The sequence below is a fragment of the Cotesia typhae genome, unplaced genomic scaffold (assembly GCF_013202065.1).
Source record: "Cotesia typhae breed Kobodo isofemale line unplaced genomic scaffold, CoteBio_Ctyphae scaffold_152, whole genome shotgun sequence".
NCBI lineage: Eukaryota > Metazoa > Arthropoda > Insecta > Hymenoptera > Braconidae > Cotesia > Cotesia typhae.
The window spans coordinates 7,533,266-7,554,042 of NW_027423776.1; the positions used below are offsets into that span (position 1 = coordinate 7,533,266).

Genomic DNA, 20,777 nt, shown 5'->3' on the forward strand with positions numbered 1-20,777 from the left:
TTGACTTTTCACACGATAAATTTTATTTTTAACTTATATAAAGCACATACGTGTCTTCCTTCAGTAATGCGTGTTATCAAAATACCAATGATCAATGTTAATAGTTTTTTTATGATATAAAAGTGTAGATAACACCAGTGCGGCTAATTGAATTGATCACTATTTTATTACGAGTAAAGAAATATTTCTATACTGTGAGCGTTATAAAAAATTATTTTTAATAATTTTATATTTAAGAAAATACTTTGTAGTAAAATAACGAAAAATGATTGAATTTAAAAAATATTTTCTTTTTATTTCGCTATTACTGCAATTATTCACTTTCAACACAGCATCGATAATAAGAGATCGAGGTAAGATTTTTATAGAAATTACTTTTTTTTTTTTAATAGTTTACAGATTAAAAAAAATTATTTTTTGCATAAAACCCTTCTTACAGGTGATTTCACAAAGCTGCACAAAGAATCGATAAGAGCCGTTATTCAAACATTAGTGCCCATTTTTAAACTTTATGGACCTGACAATGGACTTCATCTATGTGATGGAGTATTAATTCATCCTCGAGCTGTTCTCACATCTAGAGCTTGTGTCCGAGAGTGAGTAAAATATATTTTTTTCAAAAATAAATTATTTTTGTTTTATTAATTAAAAAAATTATTATTTTATTCTAGTTTTACAGCACTCTCTTATGCAATCAGTCTCTATAAATGGGAAAACAACCTAGCTTCGATAAATCGAACTCAGCTACACAGCGTTCAGTACTTCTTGAATAGTTACGCTTTTTACGGATTCTTGAAACAGGGTAAGAATTTTATACATCAATATAGAAAGATTAACTTGATTTGAGATAAAAGATTTTTAACTAAGATCATTTTTTAAAAAAGGTTGATTAAAAACAATTAAATTTTTGAAAATGGTTTTGTTAATTTAAGATTTTTCCTTTTGAACAAAATTCCTGATAATTTTCATTATTATTTATAAATTATGGATGCTAACAGAAGTCATAACTTATGTACTAAATTGAGACATATTAAAAAAATATTTTTTTATCATTAAAACATTTTTTATCAAGAAAATATTTTATGATTTAAATTTAAAAAAAATTTTTTACTTTTTCGAAGAATGAAATTTTGAACCCGGAGTGAGATAAATTTTTTTTAATGTTTTAATTTTCAAATCAATTTTTTTTTTATATTTACATTTCAATTTTTTTTTATTTTTACATTTTTATATTTTTTACTTTCATAAAATTTTTTTTACTATGTCATAAAATTATACATAAAAAATTTTTAACATAACTTTTTAATTTTTTTCAGATAAATCTCTTTCGAACGCCCAATTAGAAAACAACGAATATGTAAATATGAAGACGCCAATACTCTTAGTGTTAAAAGAGCCAATAAATTCGATGACTCCAGCGAATTTCACACATTCAATGACATCGCAAGACATGAACGATAAACAAACGTCCAAAGAATGCTATCGTCTTGAAATTGCTCCCGGTTTTTCTCAAACAAATTCGAGTATTGATTCTGCAATCCCTTACAATATAATATCTGACGGTAAAATTTTGACTCCGTTGGAGATAAAGGATATCTATAATGCTTCTGTTCAAAAAAAATATATCGATGACCTAAAAAATAACAGCAATATTTCACTCTTGTATGTTAGCAATGACTCTATCTTCGTAACCGGCTCCAAAAGAATCGTTAACGATGTAAGAATTATCTTCATTAGTCTCTAATTTTTTCCATACCTAACAATATAAATAATCATACTTTTGAATATTTCAGAACATTTCTAGATCCGCAGGGTCTCCGCTAGTTTGTCAACGTCGTCCCCAAGATCCTTTTGAACTAACGGGAATTTTAATTGATACACTCGACGATTTCCCGGCGTATTTCACCATCAATGAAAACTGGACAAAGCAAAAGCTAGATTTTCTCAACAGTCTTAAGCAATATATTTATAACATAATTAAATATCAGAAAAAATAAAATTAATGTCATTGAATCTTAATCATTAATAATAAAAAATGTTATTTTTATTCTTAAAAATTAAAACTTCCGAGGATTTTTGGTCACTACAGTCAGTTTAAAAGTTCTTTCATCAAAATTTCACTAAAATTTTATAATATTAACATTATAAGCTCAAGTTTAGAGTCTGAATAAGCTATACTTAAAAAAAATTTCGATGAAATATTTCTATACAGAAAAAAAAATTCACTCTAACCAAAAAAATTTTCTCAAAACTATTTTATACTTTTTAGTTCGATTCACCGGTAAAGTGTGTATTTTATTTTTTTAAATCTACAATTTTTTTTAATTGTCAATCGTACGTAACTTCTTAGTTGATCCTTCCTTTTGTTATATGGCTTATCTCACAGACGGAGTTATGCATGTCACAGCACACGCCTTAGTACTTGGCGCAAGACACTTCTGTGTCTTTGAATCTAAAAAATCGCTAATCCTGAAGATCCTGGTGAGCAAAATGGGACAAACTTATTAAATTATTGTATTGTCACTTAAAAAGCATGTTAATAATCTTAAAAGCTCAAAAATTTAGTAATTGAGTCAAAATTAAAAATAAAATTGTTTTTTAATAATAAAATTCTAATTTTAATCTTAATTTAAGCTTAAAAAGTTCCGGTAAATTTAATTAAGATAATTTACTCTCTAAATTTTTCTCAATTATCGGCTTAAAAAATTTGTGAATAAGAAATCAATCTCACTACATTTATTATAATATAAATTGCAAAAAAAAAAAAATAATTGATTAAGTAAAATCATGAATTGCAAGCAAAATAAAACAAAAATTCTAAAATTTAACTCTCTTTTCTTTGGATCAAAATTATTGTAAATAAGAAAATTAAATAGGCAATAAAAATATCAGTACGCGTGCTTTATATGTATAAAATTTTCGAAAGAAAATATTTGTTTTTTAATTAAGAGAGAAAGTGTACGTAAAGAACAAAAAGTCAGTAAAAGAATCTTGAGTATAGTTATCAGCTCGCGGCAACAATCAAATTAAAAAAAAAAAGGATAAAAAAAAAGTTTGTCTCGCCTCAGACCATCAATTCCCCTACTTCTTTCAGGACTTGGACTTTTTCTTCTCCTTTCTTTATTCTTACGCCTCTAGCTTGGTCACAGAAACAAGACAGACGAGGGATAAAAATAAAATCAAGTAGACTGCAAAAAAAAAACTGTTCTTTATCGATACAGGAGAAGAAAAGTTCTATGATACAATTCTCTCTATTTTTTATAACTCAATCAGTCTGAAATAATTCAACAATAAAAAAATACAATTTTTTATTAAAAAAAAAATTAATAATAATAATAATAATAATAATAATAATAATAAGGTTAATAAATGAATGATAATGATTAGAACGGATAGCTAAAAAAGAATACAGAAGAACTGCATCCCTACTTCAGAGGACTAAAACGTGCAACATTTCTCCTCGTTCCTAGAAGGGAGACGACCCGAGGATGATGACGTCGAAATCGTTGACAACCACGGTGGCGTAGTTGGCGGTAGCGAAGGGTGGCCGTCGCTCACCCCCTACAAACGGCCCCGCCCGTCATATTCCGCGAGGACCAATCCCGCGCCGAGACATTATTAGATCCATAAATCCATCATATCCATCTCGAGCAACCCCTGAGAGACTCACTCATTGGTCCGGATTTGCACCCTCTTATATTACAATCCAAGTGTATAGTATAGTAGGTGAAGAAGAAGCTACCTCTCCGCTTTCATAAAAAATAGCGACTTGTCAGTTCAAAGTAACGGACAAAAGGGGTTGCTTCACATTAGACCCGATAGGACCACTTGTCATCTCACTCCTCACTCTATCACTTGGTTCTTGTTATTTTGGTCCTGTTCTGTATTCTGCATTGCGGAGCTCCACCTTCTGCATAAATATTTAATCAACCTGCTTATAACAATGCCCTTGATCAACCTACTGAACTCTGCCGAGAGAAAAAAGGAAAATTTTACGTTTTATCTGATCTATGATGTATCCATACGTTACTTTAAGAAGTAAAGACCAAAGTATCACTACTAGCGAAGCTAAGATACTAGCATAGCAGAAGCGATAGCGTCACGTTGGCAAGGGTGCGCGCGCAACCAATACTTGTCCGCTTGTACTTACAACTCAAAGTCTAACTTAAAACTGGCTGACTTAGTATATAGCAGAGCGCACTGGTCATCTTAATCACTTAAGCCGCGTCATAGATTTGTTGGTAAGTTATATCAATTAACCAAAATTCCGTCTTAAAAGCGTAAAGCAGTTTTGTTTTGGGTATAAGAAGAAAAAAAAAAAAAAAAACGGTCCATAGATTAAGGATGGAAATAAAAGTATCGAAAGAAAAAGAGACGATAAAAGAATCAGATGAAGAGAAGGGACCATCGGGTACTTGACGGACGCGAGGATCAATATCCTCCGATAGCATACTCCCTCACCGAAAATGCTATATACATTTCTCCCACCGGATCCCCCTCGTCACCCATTCCCACCGCCAATAAAATGCCATACCTATGTGTATTGTACTATATACGGCGATTCTTTTTCCCCCCTCTTGATTTCCTATTGGCCATAAAACACTGCCCGGTTGAAAGGTTGAATTTTATCGCGAGCGAGAAATATCGATGTAAAAGGCAACGGAGGAGAATCGGCTAGCAGAAGTGAAAAAGATAAAAAAAACTAAATAAATAAATAAATAAAATTCGTATATAGGAGTTTTCTATCTCCGATTGTAGTTGGTTTTTGGTATTGGTGTATAACAAACGTGCTATGTATCCAAAATATACAATTCAACTTGAAAAAGTACCGTCCGCTAGTCTAGTTATTCCTCCACTTACACTCCCGTATCGACTTACAATCCTGCTAAAATAATTCAACAACCAAGAGCTCTGGATGCAGCACCTTGATCTGCTTCGAAAAATCGAATACTGAATCCTTCTATTCGATATATTTTGTAAGAGCCTCGAGAATCCAAGTGACAATTGCTGACAGTTACGAAGTTTCAGTGTCTCTACGACCGAAAAGTCTCAGAAGCTATCCTACACCAAGCGAAGAGACTCTTCAAACTTGTCCAATGACACTTCTTCAAAGAATACAACATCAAAGGATCCATAAATTCCACGTTAATCTTGATAATAAACGATGATTGATGATTGACAATTGATGTCTCCTTGGGCTTAATCCAAAAAAAAAAATTTATGACTTATGATTATAGCGTAGGCGTGCCCGGATCTCATATCTATCGTTATACCCGCGGCCGGTTGCTGTCAACCTCAGAACATCACTTAGTAGATATTATATATGAATTTTACCACATCCGCGTAGTACCCTATTGGAGGATATGATCCGCCAATCATAAGGCCTCAAGATATAACCTTTCTATATTATATAATATTATCATATCTTGCTGGCGTTATTATTGGTCGGTTTTCACCCTACCCAACTTCTCCTGGTCTGCCTCCTCTCCTTATCGTAACTCTCTCTACTCGTTCCTCAGCGGCCCTCAGCGGCCGTTCTCTCAGTGCCTCTTCGACGCATACGCTTCTGCTTCTCTATATACATTCAGGTCCCGAGCGAGACAGAGGTGGGGCCGTGAGAGTATTTTCCCTCTCCTCGAAATTATGAGGATCAATACACGGGGAAAACGAGTAGAGAGCAAGAAAACCAGCGCCGACGCTAGTACCCGAGTATCATTTTTCTGGGAAACCTTCATCATCATCACCATTATCATCATCGTACGCTTCGTTATATCCATCAAGATCTGCTTTTTCTGATCAATAATTTTATTTTACGCTGGCAGCACAGCTCGCTGCAAGATCGACTTATAAACAATAAACCCCAATCGATTGCGGTACGCATGTACTCAGCAACATCATAACAGGAGAATCGATATACCTGATGATAGTGGTGATGTTTTTTGGCACAATTTTCCAGCCGCAATTCACCAGTAAACTAACCCCATTTGGCTTTCTTCTCCTGCTCTATCTTTATCTGATCATTGTTGGCTCTATCTCTATTCAGCGGTTTGTGCCTCTCACGCGTAGCGCTTTCACCACACCGTACAATCACCGCAAACTACCCACCTTGCAGCCCAAAGTCCGCGTTTCACTTTGTCTACAACGATTGGGACAAGGGCTCTTTGCGCTATTGTCACTCTCATCGGATACTCTTTTACATCTTTCGCCATATACGGGTAAATTCATATACATGCATCCATTTATTTACTTGTTGCATCCAGTCAAGCTTTAGATGACTAAGTCAAGTATGTTGTACGTGATTTTGAAATAGGGCTTCTTTGGAACAAACAATTCTTCAGTAAAGAATAAAATTATCTCGGAAACTGTCTCTGACGTTGAAGCAAAACTTTTAGATGCTAAGAAGTGAAGTTTAAGTGACTTTAAAGAACTATTTTATAAAATTTTACTTATTGTAGTAAACTGTACTTCTGTTGAATGAATTTGTTTTGTTTAATTGTAACAAATTCAACTAAACAAAAAAAGGTAATTTTGTATGGAATGACCCATATGCATATTCTTGTCAATAAATAAATAAAAATCACTGATGAAGATGCAACGAAAAAATTCTTAAAAATCGGAAGTGATTGACCTGAGAAAAAATATATCGACTCGTTTTTTCCTAGGAAAAATGACCACCAAGTTCGATTCTAAAAAGTGTCTGACCATTGGACATCTCCGATCTCATCAGTATAAAAAAATAGTGACCCGTAGATGGGAATGTATTGAACAGAGTGTATGAGATGCCAAGAGAGTAGCCTTCAGGTGATTCAGTATGGAAGAGAAATAAAAATGGTAAAACTGAAGCGTGTCCGAATGTTAACGTCAAAGAGCATTGAAGCGAATGGACGGGAATGGACGGATGAACCAGCCCGACGCCCGGGGCTAAACAAGTCGAGACAATAGGATGGAGACACACCAAGCTAGAGAAACTGCTAGCAGATAGCTGAGGGGTGAAGAGGGATAAGTGCTGCGCGGAATGAGCTCTCCAGGGTTGTAGAGATGTACTGGATAAAGAGAACTGGACAGTGCCAGTATATGTATATGTGTATGGGTGTGTAAATTCTGAAGCAGAGTCAGAATAGCCGGGAAATAACCTCAACTGGACAGTGCGAGGAGGACTAGCTCTGGACGCTATACCTACTTTTATATATCGTTAGAGAAATAATGGAATTCCCATCATGAAGTGGATTTCCCTTGGGAGAGAAGGACATCGATGCATGCGTCAAGAGATTCTATATACGTTCAGCTCTGCTCTCTGTATATCCATCGGTCTCACGTCCAACATCACTCTTGCTGATATTCGCTGGTCCCGTCGCCGCTCAAGCTATACACTCTACACTTTGCATATATGTTATACTACACTCTAAGTATATGTGTACGTACTCCCGCGATTATCTCTTGTTTTGCTCAACTCAACTCCACCCTACAAACTATACACATTCACCTGTCCAACTGTTCTTCGCTTACGATACCCTACCAGCCTAACAACCTTCGATTACCGCTTACCACCTGTCCTCCTTCATTATTCCCAATTTACATCAACTACTTTTATTCACTCCAACTATATTCATTGTCAAAATTATATGCAATTCAAATAAATTATATATTGGTTTAAGATTTTAACAGATACATTTCAAACCGTGATTTTAGAATGGTTTTTTGCCCCGCACGAATTATACTTCACCCAATCTTTATCCGGATGTGTTCTTTAGAAACTGTTTTTGGGTAAAGGCTATCTTAATTGCGAATTTTTATTATTATTTTTAGATTACTATGATTTGATTAAGACTATGCATGGATTTATTAGGATGGAGGATGTCAGTTGGTCGATTCGGTAACTTACGAGACATCTAGCGGTAGGGGTTTCAACAAAATGATATGGTCAATGTTTGAATGCAATGGTCGATAACTTACAGTCTGACAAAGAATAAACTGAAACTGCGAGTAGGGAAGGAATGTTAACTTCCCATCAACAGTTGTAAGTAAGTACAACTGTTGCCTTACTGTTAGCATAAACTTTACGTCAAATTCCGGCAGCAGGATTACGTGAACTTCGTTTCATTTGTGCTAACTGGGTGATATTAAAGTAACGTTACCCTGACATGGACATGCTATTATAACTGAAACTGACCGTCGATCTGCGTCCGGAATTGGTAACCAGATAAAAAAATACTTTTACAATTTACAAAAATTTGTTCATGTATTATTACTTTCAAACAATTGAATAATAATTATAAAGTCATCCAGATCCAATAAGGGACATTTTACAGAGTGGAACTTTCTTGCATTTTTTCCTTGATTTCTGATGATCTTTAGAAGATACCGATGCATTTGATTGTAAAAAGTGAACACTTTGAACAGGATCTATTTCCTAGATAATAGTCAATATTTCAATTCTTGCAACGAAGTAAAGATACTTAATTTTGAAGGTATATAATTCATACCGGGCGGTGACTAGTTGAAGAAACCATTAAATTACACGACTCTACAAAAAAAATTTTCGTTCTTTGTCCTAAAGTTTATACTATTATTTTCCAGTTAGTTATGCACAAAAACGAAAAGAAAATATCTTTTTTGCTCGACGGGCAGAAAGCGTCAACTTTCGGCCCGCTGCGCTAAATGAAATTGCCACTTTCTGCCTTCGTCGAGCAAAAAAATAGCATACACTCCTCGGGAAGTAAATAAGAAAGCCTCAGATCACATGTTTGTTGACCTCGGCTTCGCCTCGGCCAACAATTACATGTGATCTGAGACATTTCTTACTTTACTTCCCTCGGTGTGTAATATACTATTTTTCGGTATAAAGTTTGCTTTTGTGATAGTTATAATAATAATACTCATTTTTCAGTTTTTTCATAAATTTTTATTGATTTTAATATTTTTAAAAAGACCGCGCGGTGAGAGTGGGGTATTAACGTTTACACTGTGCCGCTAGATGGTACCCGAGTGATAAACAACCATCAGGTGTTATTTACAAGCCCAGAATAACTTAAAATGTCGTCACGAAAGTGCAAATACGATGCTGATGCATTTTGTTTTATATGTGGTCAATTTATTAAAGTTCGAGACGTGAAATATGAACTAAAGACATCTCACATGGCTAATTATCCATGTTTTCTGTTTTATCAGTAGTTTCGTTTTAAAGAACATCCTAATGATTAGAAAAAAAAAAATTTTCAAGTCTTTCAATTTCTGTCATAGATTTTAAATCCACGATTTTAATATTTCGGACAATTTAGTCAAATTACATAAAACATACATAAGCCTGATTGACCAATCCTTCAAAAAAATTTATGTTATCCGTTATGAACTCGAAATCTCTTTGTATTGACTGCAAATCTGTATTCGATAATTCCAATTTTTGCAGACATTCCTCGTATGTAAAATTTTGGAAACAGTCACGACTGAAAAAATAGTAAATTTAGTAATAAACGTCTCAGGGACCAAACTTTACCAATATGTAAGAATGAATCGCAAATTAAAAATATTCAATTTGAATAATTTTTTCGATAAAATTCCGACTTTGAAATTTCGTAAAAAATGTATTTTTCTCAAAAATCTTTGACTTTTCGAATCATTTAGACACAGAAAGAAATGTTTTTTAAAAATTACCCTTAAATTCACTGTATTCGTGAGTCATGATGCGGTCATTAATTTATTAACATTTTTTAAGTAAAAATTATTCCACTTACCAACAAATAATGAGGCCGTGCTACCTGTCTCATAATTTCTGTGCATTTGAAGGTAATTTTTAAAGAAAATTTCTTTCATTTTATTTTTTTCGTGTATTATGAAAGCTATTAAATCTCTAGATACAAACCTGCAATAATTTCGATATCGAAATGCTCCCCAAGTTCCGTTATAACACATGAGACACAGTGAAGCTAACATCCGTATTTTATCGCGATCAAACTTTCCTTTACAATGATAGTAAGAAAAAAATACTTCCGGGTAAAATTTTTTTGACGATTGTCGGCACTCACCAATGTCGAACAAAACAGGCGATAATATTGTTGTAAAAAGTAATAGATTAATTATAACACCCATATTTTTTTAGAACAACATACGCCCGTCGTTTAAAAACTGAAAAATGAAATACGGCGTTAATTTTATTTCCATTGTCTTATTAATAGATTTATTGCTAAATTTCATATAATTAACATTTGATAGTGTTACTCACTTAGATATTTATAAGTCGGATATGACATATACTATCTCTACGTCGACGTATAAATGATTTTAATAAATAAAGACTAAATATTAATTATAGTAAATGTTTAATTCATAGATAATTTTAAAATCAAACTAATAATGAATAAAAAAAATTGTTTTCTTCTTTTTAATATATTCTCATTGATTTTTTATTATATAATATATAATGTAAATATAATATACATTAAGTTTTCATAAAATTGAAATTCAATAGTACAATAAATATATATTAGATATTGTAATCGGTATAATATATCGCAGAAAGAATTACAATCATTCAGATGGACAGATATATATATCATTATCATTGTATATATTTTATGTGGAGTTCGCAAGAATTAATTTGTTTTTCTTGGAAGAACTTTCATTATAAATTATTATTATAAATTGACTTTTTTTATGCAACATACCTCAAAATTTCACGTTTAAAACTCCTAAACTGTTTTTATGTAACTTTTTTGGTAATGCTGAATAAGATATCTGTATTTCCGATAGCTCGGCGACACCATAAAAAAATTAGATTGTAAAATTCGGACGTTATTTTTAATTACACTGAGAAAAAAATTATTGAACCGAGAAAATAATTTTGAAGATTTTTAAACGGAAAAAAAAAAGAAAAATTACATTACAAACTAGAAAAATTAAAGTTTGAAATAATATTTATGAAATTCAAACTTTGATCTCAATTTTTACAGGTTTAAATGAAATATTTATATTTTACAATATAATTCTTACTAAATTTAAAAAAATTACAATCTGAATCAAGAAAAATTTATTCATTTAAGAATTTTTCCCCTCAAATCAAAATGATTTCTTCAAAATTGTTTTCTTGATGCAATTTAATTTTTTTCAGCGTGTAAAATAAAATTTCGAGTTGTATTTTTCACAAATAATTATGCATAACATGACAAAAAAATGACAAACATGATATTGAGTGCAGAATAAGTCTTTTACAAATAAATACGCACAATTGTCAGCTAAGTAAAAATTTTCACTTGCATGGAAGCGACTCAACGATTTACTCTGCAACTTACGCAATTTACAATTCGTCATTTCTCAAGTTCTTTTATATTTATTTATCTATTACTGTTCATAATGAAGATATTAAAATGTTTCAACAATATCGTAACATACTTCACTTTAAGATAATTATATCATGTGATTTAGTCTAATAATACATGTATACTTCGTATATATTCTGTTACTGTTCAATAATTATTTATATATTTTATAAAAAAATGATTGTTAAACATTTATCGTCATGGAAACTGTTGGAATAAACTCTATTGAAAAAAATGAATGTTTTAACAATAAATTATAAGTTTACTTTTTTTTTAAATTAATTTTTTAATTATAATTGTAATAATATACATATAATAATTAAATTTGTTTTCTCAAAAATATTTCTATAAATTATTTTTAATGGAATTGATAGTTACAGATAATTAATAAAAATAGTTAAGTTTATTTGGATATAATAAAATTGGTTAATACATAATTTTAAAAAAACTGGGCAAGAGTAACCATTAATCGTATTTCAAATATTTAAAGATTAGAAGAGTATTTTAAATTGTAACTGGGCTCTATATCCGCGGAAAAAATATCCCCGACAAAATGTCATTAAGACAAAAAATCCACCGGATAAAATAACCATGGACAAAAAATTTGCGAACAAAATATTTTTGAGTTCAATAATATTTTTTAATATTGAAAATGTGTTAAATTGACCTCCTTAATTATTTTTTAAAAATGTGTTGAGTTGTCCGGTATTAAAATTCTAGTAAATAATGTCCCAGAAATATATCACATTGCAAAATATCCCAAAAATAAATGTAACCGAGAATTCAGTACGTAAAAATTTAATTATATTTGATTTGTTAATTTTTGAATATTTTCTCTCCAGATTTTTTTGCCATAAAAATATTTTGTCCGCGGATTTAGGGTCATAGAACCATTTCAAATATTCTTCCCAAAAATTCCAATTTAAATTTCAAAATTTCACAAAATTTTTAAATTTTCCTATAAATCAAAATTGACTGCCTATAACTTCGTATACGCTAAAATATTAGTAACTTCCGATGCATGCGCAACGCATTGCTTGTCCGTAATATTAAATGAAAATAATTTTTATTTTCAATAATGATGAAATTAAAAAAAAATTTTTTTTAATTTTTCTAGTAGATCTTGCATTATAATTTTGTTTCATAAAGTTGCGTATTGTTTTCTTCCATAACTTCCTTAAAATCTCAAGCATGTATAAATCAAAAAAATTTTTCTTGAAAATGAATTCGATAAAATAATTAAAAAAATATATAATTATTAATTATAATTAAAAAAGTGAATTTTTTAATTTTGCACGCCTCTTAACGCGACGTGCTTGAAGTTGTGCTTTACTCCCAACTTGCCAAGGTCAAGCAATTATTTCTAAGAACATCATTTTGTAAGATTATTCAAAATTTTTTATTAGAGTCATTTTTAAAATGTGAAAAATTTAATTTTCAGAAAAAAGCCGCAGAATATTAAGACAAAGATTAATAATTTTTCATTTTAATTTTTAAAATATTTATCTAATGATTTTTTATCAGTTTTCATTTTATAAACTCAACTTGCCCTGCTTTTTTCAATAGTATCTTCTAATAAATTCACAGTCATATCATATTACACAACATATTAAAAGTTATATAGTCTTCAACGATATATATTTAGAAAAAATAGGATATGGAAAAAAATGTAAAATTATTTTAAATAGATCATTTGAAAAAATAAAAAAATCAGCAATATTCCATGCAAAAAACTTCAGAAATAAAATCATACAATTTTTAGTTAATTATAATAGACATTGTATGTGTATATATGACATCAATTATTATCAAAGTAAGGTAATAAATAATCAATAGTCAATAGTCTGCATAAACTAACTAAATAATAATAATTGATTTAAGCCACTTGCTCGTACTTAGCTTTGTTAATATTACTTGCGAGACAACATGCCAAAAATACTCCAATCAATGGGAAGAAAGCCACGCCAACGGCACTTCCAGCTACCAGACCAATATTACTATTAATAAAATCGATCACCAGGTCGTAGCAGCCCTAAAAAAGTCAAAATACAAATATTGGTAAAGTTATTCATCATTTTATATTTTTGATAAGTATTTTATTTTTTTTTTTAATTTACTTCATCGTAAATGTCACTTATTTTGTCAATGGCACACTTGTCGTGGGACTTGCAGCAAGACTGGGGAATTTTCTTCGGAGGCTTCATTTCAGACCAATCAGTATAAGCTCGATTTCCGCAACAGTGAAGCTTAAATAAATATTTATTTGTTATTGGTTTTATAAAGCTACACAGAAAAAAAAATTAACTTGAATCAAGAGACAAATTCTTGAATCAAGAAAATAATTTCGAAAAGACGAAAAATTTTTAAATCAAGTAAAATTTACTTAAACCAAGAAAAATTTCTTCGTTTAAAAATTTTTTTTACTCAAATCAAAATGATGAAGCACTTCAAAATTATTTACTTGATTCAAATTAATTTTTTTTTCTGTGTATGTAAGATAAAATAATTCATTTTATTTTTTACACAATCAACAATTTTTGCGTTAAATATTAAAATTAAAAATTAAATTCTAAAATTTTTAATCAACACAAAAGAAATTTTAAAGAGTTAATACAAATTTTTTTGACGTAAAATTTTTTACTGTACTAAAAAAAATTGATTAATAAATCATTTAAAAATTTTAAGTCTGCATGTGACGTGCGAAAATTAAGGAGAATGAAAAAGTTTCAATTTGTTGGGGTCATTAATACAAGAGAGGCTTGTAAAATGTTGAAAGCTAAAGTACTGACAAGTTTTATTAAGTGTTTATACCACTTAAAGTAATTTAATAATTTTTTTTAGCCCTAAATCGATAAAAGGGAAACAAAATTAACGGAAGACGAAGAATTTTAGTTTTTACGAGAAACATTTTATTAAAGAAAATAAAAAAAGTTATTTTTTTGTCATGTTAAAGGTGAATGTGTCTTATTAAATTTTTACTTTTTTTATATTTAAATTTAAATAACAATGCTTGGAAGATTGAGGGAATTGCAAGCCACATAATACTCGCAGACAATATGAGATTGTGAGGAGAATTTATAACAGTATAAATAAATTTAAGGAAAGTTCAACAGTCTAAAAATATACTTTGTATGGCTATATATTTGAGCTAAGGGATTTGAGTAATTATTGGGTCAGACGTGAATTTACTTTGTGTGGGTAGATGTTTATATATTAGTATTGAGTGCTTCCGGTATTGGTTTAATGAGTTTATTGATATTTATTAAATTGGAAATGAATGAAATAATTTATTTATAAACATTTAAAAGTAATTAACACTTGCAACCTTGCAGTCATTATGTGATAAATAGATAAAATTAATTCTAAACGACATTAATAAATAATTTTTGCTCGAATAAACATTTTTTGATTTTGTGAAATACTTAGAGGCAGAAAAATTATTTAAGTTTTTGGAAAAAAAATAAAAATATTTAGAGACTTTAATAATTATTTTTTAAAATAAAATTCTCGAGAAATTGATAAAAAATTTTTAATTAAAATATGATAAAGTTTCATGAGATTTTTTTTTATTCAAAAATAATGACTTGGTTTAATTTGTATATTTTTCGCTTCCAATATGTTATAATTTATAACATACATGTAAAGTAAAGTCGTCACCGGAGTAAAATGACGATCTTAACAAGCACTCAAGTATCTCTGTAAATTATTAACATGCAAGGATAAATTTATGGGAGCAAAAAAGTCCTTATTAGAAAATATATATCATCTATATAATATTATTATAAAAAAATATCCTATATTATAAAACATGAGAAATTTTAGACTGAATAAAATTGAAATAAAAAAAAAGATAAATTTTTTTTATTAATAAAATTGTACTCTAAATTAAGTTATTAAAGAAGAAAAAATATTTAATTTAATTAATAACATAAAAATATGTTTGTATGTTTTTAAGAATTAATTCTAGATAAAAAAAAATATATTTAGTTTGTCGTGGAACTGTCTAACTTAGTTACTAATAAATAACAAACTTTTTGCTGTATCATTCCTCTGCCATTTATTTCATTAAATTAAGATCAGTTTAATTCTACACATCATCTCCTTAATAAATCTCTACGTTTCGAAACATCCGAAATGTTTTTGTATTATTTCATAAGTTATGTACATTAAGATCACTGAGATTTTTGGGCTAAAGGCAACAATCAAAGTTTCAGTTTTATCCAAAAAAAAAATTTCTTTACGTCAGTATAATAAAAAATTGTCAATATGAGAAAAATTCGAATTTTGACAAGTATTTAAATAATGAAAAAAAAATTGAACGTGATTAGGTCAATTTTAATTTAAAAAACTTCTAAATTCGCATATTACAGCATTTAAACGAGTAACAACTATTTTTTTATCTTTTTATTATTCAAAAAATTAATAAAGAATTGACTTAAAAATACTGAGTATTTTTTTGTTAATAATATTGTCAATAATTGTAACGTATACCAAAAAAAAAAAAATCATTAGAAAATATTACATTGTTGAAAAAAAAAAAAAATCAAATAAAAAAAAGCCTTTTTTTGAAAAGCATTCAATTTTCTACAAAAACGTGTATGAAGATTTAATTCATAATGAAATGTGGTATTTTTTTTAAGTGACTAAAAAAAAAAGAAAAAAATATAAGAACTAACTTTTAGGTGTAGTAAAAATAAATATTTGATTTTTTTAATCACCCTAGTTTACATAAAATTTTAAAATATAAAATATAAAATATAAAATTCTAAAAATAACAGTATCAAACGTCTAGCCCAAATATTAACATCGTAATTTTAATTCCCTTGTGTCTGGATGCGTGACATGTAAACTAATAAAATAAATAATGATGTGTTCTATTAATTATTCCCTTAGCAATTACACATAGTTAAGCTTAAATTAGTCAAGCTGGGTTTATTTCAAATTTTGATTAAATTACAATAATCAAATAAAGCTTACCGTTGATTGCATGACATCAATATGAGCGCTTTTAGCTTTATCGATTCCATAAAGTGCCATGCTGTCATTTAATCCTTGATCAAAACCCTCAGTCAGTGTGGTTCGATAAGCATAAACAGATGCACCCGCACCTAGTTCCAATAATGCCACGACCGCTAGGAATCCACCATACTGTTTTGATAAGAAATTAAAAACAAACGTCGCGACTAGTATTTAACATCATTTTATTATTAATTGCTGATAAATTAATTATTTAAAAATTATTAATATAAAAAATAAATTTAAAAAAAAAAAAAAGCAAGTATTAAAAATCAAATTTCATGCAATTTTTTTTTTTTTTATAAATCTAAATATTTGTTATCAAATTTTACTTGATAAATTATTAAGCGTATCTAGTCTTCTTTATTCAACATAAATTGTCCGAAGGTTTTTTTTTTTAATTTACTTACGTTCAAAATTTAAAAAATAAAAAGAACATTAATCAATTCTGAATAAATATTGTATTTACCGCAAGTATAACAAGCGATAAACTTACCAGATACAACAAAGCCGGATGTCCGCGTGCGGTACAGCAACAGGCAAGAGTTGCAGCAAGGACTACCAGACCTCCCAAACAAGCCAGTCCAAGTAAGGCTGCACCACTTCCTTCAACACTCATGTCAACATAATCACGAAGTTGTATCCGCATTAATATTCCAACACATAGCATTGCGATTCCCGTGCACTATGTTTAATAAATTTTTATTTTATTATTTATTATTTTATAATAAAAAAAAAAAAAAAAAAAAAAAAATTCATTATTAAAATTAAAAATTATCAATCTTAGTTGAAATAAATTCGACCTCATTGAGGATAATAAAATTAATAAATTAATTTTTGTTAATAATAAAAATTAAGTTAAAAATTTTTATCATTTTTTTTTTTATTGAAAAAATTATTTGAAAAAAATTTTAGTTTGCAAAAAACTTGAAAATTCATGAGTGCAATTTTTAAAAAATATTTTTTTAGTTCTAATGTAAGAAAAAAAAACGTCGGCTAACTTTAGTATTGTGAAGTATAAACTTAATAATAAAACAAAAAATTACTCACCCAAAAAACAAAATTGAAAAGCATTAAAAGAGTTGTCATACAAGCTGTTGCAGCAATTGTTTCAAATCTCTTACCCATCGTTATTTGATTAAATAAACTTATTTAACTGACAAACAATTTAGTCTAAATTGACAAAATGAGGCCTTCAAATTTGATAAACTTGAATTTAGTTTTTTACTCCCGTACTGACTCACTAAAGTGTACCGTGTACTCTGTGCTTTTGTGAACAATCGATTTGCACGAAAGTTCAGCTGCCTGCGTGGCTTCTTCATATCACGCATGCGTTATGTTCATTTTATATATATCTATTTTTTTTTGTCTATTTATTTATAATTAGAAGTTAAATTTTATCAATATTAATGGAAAAATTTTTGCCTTAATTTTCAAAATCAAAAACTTTAATATTAATTTAATATTATGGCGAGAATATTTGTCTCATGAAAAAAATTTTGAACAAAAATTGCAGAAAATTTAATTTTCTAAAAAAATGTCTCATGATTTTTTTTATACAATCAATAATTTCAAAATACAAATTCATAATAAATGATTCAAAATTTTGCTAACTATTAAAATTTTTATTTTGAAATTGCGGCTTTCTTATTGGCTCTAAAAAAAATTTATGAGACATTTTTTTTATAAAATTTAATTTTTATTAACTTTTGTTTCAAAACTTTTTTATAAGACTAAAATTTTCGCTGTAATATTATATAAATTTAATTCCATTAATTATTAATTGTTATTTTTAATTTAAAGCAAAAATCCTGGTCCTGATTATTATGCAATAATTACTCACGATATGAACACTTATTTAATTAAAAATTACTTTATTAACAATACAATTGATAAGTTTTTATTACATAGTTAGATTTTTATTTATAAAATTATTACATAAAAAATTATTCTTCATTATTTATACCTAAAGAATAAAAATAATAGTTTAAATTCAAAAAGAGCTTTTTTGTAAATTTTTTTTTAGTAATTTTGGTGCAAATTTGTGAGTTCAATTTTAAAAAGTTCAAAAATATAATTTAGATAAAAAGTAGACTTTTCTTTTAAATATACAATGGGAATTTTTAATTACTATAAAAAAATTTTAATTTGAATTGCATTTTATTATTTAATTAATTAAATTTAGGATAATTTACTACCTTCATAAATTTTTACACTCAAAAATTTCAAGAAATTCTCTTACATTCTCTTACAGAATCCAATTTTCTGCACCCTTCAATCTACAATAAAAATTAATTATTATAAATCTAAAAAACAACGATCGTTTTTATTAAAAAAAAAAAAAAAAAGTAAAACTTACCTCTTAAAAACATTAAATTACCGAATAATTAAAAAAAATCATTTAACATTCAAAACACAATGATGCGAAGACGCTAAAACCGGATCGACGTTGTAACTAAACAGTACACCAGGCCAAACATTATTATCCCCAAGTCCTTTCGGCTGCTCGACAGCTTTCGTCCCTCGGTTGGGTTTCCTCCAATTGGGAACAACATTAGCTTCGTTATCCAGATTCTTAAGCTCCGCAGAATTAATCTGGCTTTCCATTTCCAAATTTTGGGGAGTTTGAAAGCTCGATCCATTAAAATTATTCCATCGAGCATCATTATTATTATTATTAATGCAATCATACTTTAGATCATCAAAGTTCTCGATTTGCGCAATGGAACAACTTCTAGTAAACTCTCGAGTGATCGAGAGCTCAGCTTCACTGGAGTTTTTGTCAAACCAAGTTATTTCTTCATTAATTTCTTCGTCCATTGGACTTGAACAGTCACAAACATTACCGGGCTTGTCGATTGCGTCGGAAGGATCAGAGTTTTCTTCCTGAACTTGTTCTTTTTCATGATTAATTTGAGTTTCTTTGAGAGTCTTGCTGCTTTTAATGTCGCCGATAGTCTTGAAGTAGATGCTGTGATCATACCGATACGCTTCTAGACAGGAATTGTCAACGCGGCTGTTGGACTGGTAGTTAAAAGTCCCACAACAGTTGATCTTCCTTATCTCGTCGGCAGGCCGCGTGGTTCTTCTTGATGAAGAAGACGATGTCAGAATTTTAAAGCTCGGAGAGTGGCGCCAAGACTCTTCGTCTGGCTCCTTCTGCATCGTCATGCACCCCCGGGATAATCTCTGAGGATACAACCGGTTGTACCCCCGCGCGATAGTTGTCCAACGGTCCAGGCGCTGCATCAAATATTCACTTTCTTCCGTCAGCCAGTCCATCAATCCTTTTTGGAAGGATACTACGTCTTCGGTTATCATCATCATCCTTGCAACACTCACTTACCGATTTTTAGCGACGAAAATGAGAGCGATGGTGTGGATGATAATGACGGAGGGAATGGATTACAATTGATATGATGTTGTCTTTATATTGCTCAAGGAAGCACTAGGCTGCGAGAAGCCTTTCATTGAACAGTTTTACTGTCGAAATAATCTTGGGTGACCCTGACCGGAATTGATCCGCAATGTTTTTTGTCAATGTCAGATGGATTACTCTTCAACGCATGTCAATTGTATCATGTTATTGAGTAATTTATTCCGGTAAGACTTTTTAAGTTCGTGAAAAAACTGCAAGGTTAAAAAAAGAATCGTAAATTATTTTAAATATTTAAAACTTTTGTAAAAAAATTTTTTTTCTGTTGAGCAGTTTGTCGAAATTCAAAATAAATTAATTAGGAAAATTAAAATAAGCAATGAGTCGTTTATAATAATAGTTTTAAAAAAAAAAAAACAAAAAAATAAAAAATAAATTTGATTTAAAAATTGAATAAAAAATTTTAATAAATACAAATTACACTATTATTTAATTTATATTTATTAAAAATTTTTACACCATCCATAATTCAAATTTTTTTTTTTTTAGTTTGTTTTTCTTTAAAAAGCGCATTTTTTAATTTTTTAAATTATTATTTATTTTCTATTCTTTAGTTCGGCTAACTAATGAACCGTGATTTTATTTTTTATTAATCTACTGTTTTTTACAATTTCTCAAATTTTTCCAGAGTAGTATTTTTTTTTTTTTTTTTTAACTAAACTTATTTCTGATAATAATATTATAAAAATTAATATTTTTCTGCATAAAATTGAATTACAGGTTGATGAAAATGAAAAACTAACCGAGCTTTCACTGGAAAATAACTGAATTCACTGCGAGTATTTTGTTTGAGTAAACACGGAGTAGCCAGTGTATCACCGGAACCTCGAACCGCAAACATGAGATACCCTGAGGTAAAATAATGAATGTAGATAAAAAAAAAATCATAATATTTTTTAAAGATAAGCATAATTTGTGGAACATTTTCATAGCTCACAATAAATTAATATTATAAAAAAATAGAAAAAAATTAATATCTTATGCAAAAACTTTATTCTTTATAAAAATTATTA

The 20,777-nt window shown here is 29.1% G+C and overlaps 3 protein-coding genes across 4 annotated transcripts; 1 reads left to right on the forward strand and 2 right to left on the reverse strand.

Moving 5' to 3' along the window:
* The first annotated feature begins 248 nt into the window (after positions 1-248).
* LOC141536399 (uncharacterized) lies at positions 249-2,047 on the forward strand. Its single transcript, XM_074256880.1, has 5 exons — positions 249-353; positions 440-596; positions 672-802; positions 1,317-1,717; positions 1,794-2,047. Exons 1-5 carry the CDS (start codon positions 266-268, stop codon positions 1,995-1,997), a joined length of 981 nt encoding a protein of 326 aa, XP_074112981.1. The 5' UTR covers positions 249-265; the 3' UTR covers positions 1,998-2,047.
* An 8,326-nt stretch (positions 2,048-10,373) lies between these two features.
* On the reverse strand, positions 10,374-17,587 carry LOC141535654 (tetraspanin-7). Its single transcript, XM_074255703.1, has 5 exons — positions 17,379-17,587; positions 16,825-17,013; positions 16,290-16,460; positions 13,430-13,558; positions 10,374-13,344 (listed from the first exon to the last, which is right to left on the reverse strand). Exons 1-5 carry the CDS (start codon positions 17,454-17,456, stop codon positions 13,189-13,191), a joined length of 723 nt encoding a protein of 240 aa, XP_074111804.1. The 5' UTR covers positions 17,457-17,587; the 3' UTR covers positions 10,374-13,188.
* Positions 17,588-18,341: 754 nt separating this feature from the next.
* LOC141536008 (uncharacterized) lies at positions 18,342-20,531 on the reverse strand. Of its 2 annotated transcripts, none has more exons than XM_074256205.1 (3): positions 20,508-20,531; positions 18,688-19,958; positions 18,342-18,607 (listed from the first exon to the last, which is right to left on the reverse strand). In XM_074256205.1, exon 2 carries the CDS (start codon positions 19,653-19,655, stop codon positions 18,726-18,728), a length of 930 nt encoding a protein of 309 aa, XP_074112306.1. In that variant the 5' UTR covers positions 19,656-19,958; positions 20,508-20,531; the 3' UTR covers positions 18,342-18,607; positions 18,688-18,725. The 2 variants fall into 2 exon arrangements, with proteins under 2 accessions (XP_074112306.1, XP_074112305.1); XM_074256204.1 differs by lacking the exon at positions 20,508-20,531 and adding an exon at positions 20,373-20,478.
* Between the last annotated feature and the right edge of the window lie 246 nt (positions 20,532-20,777).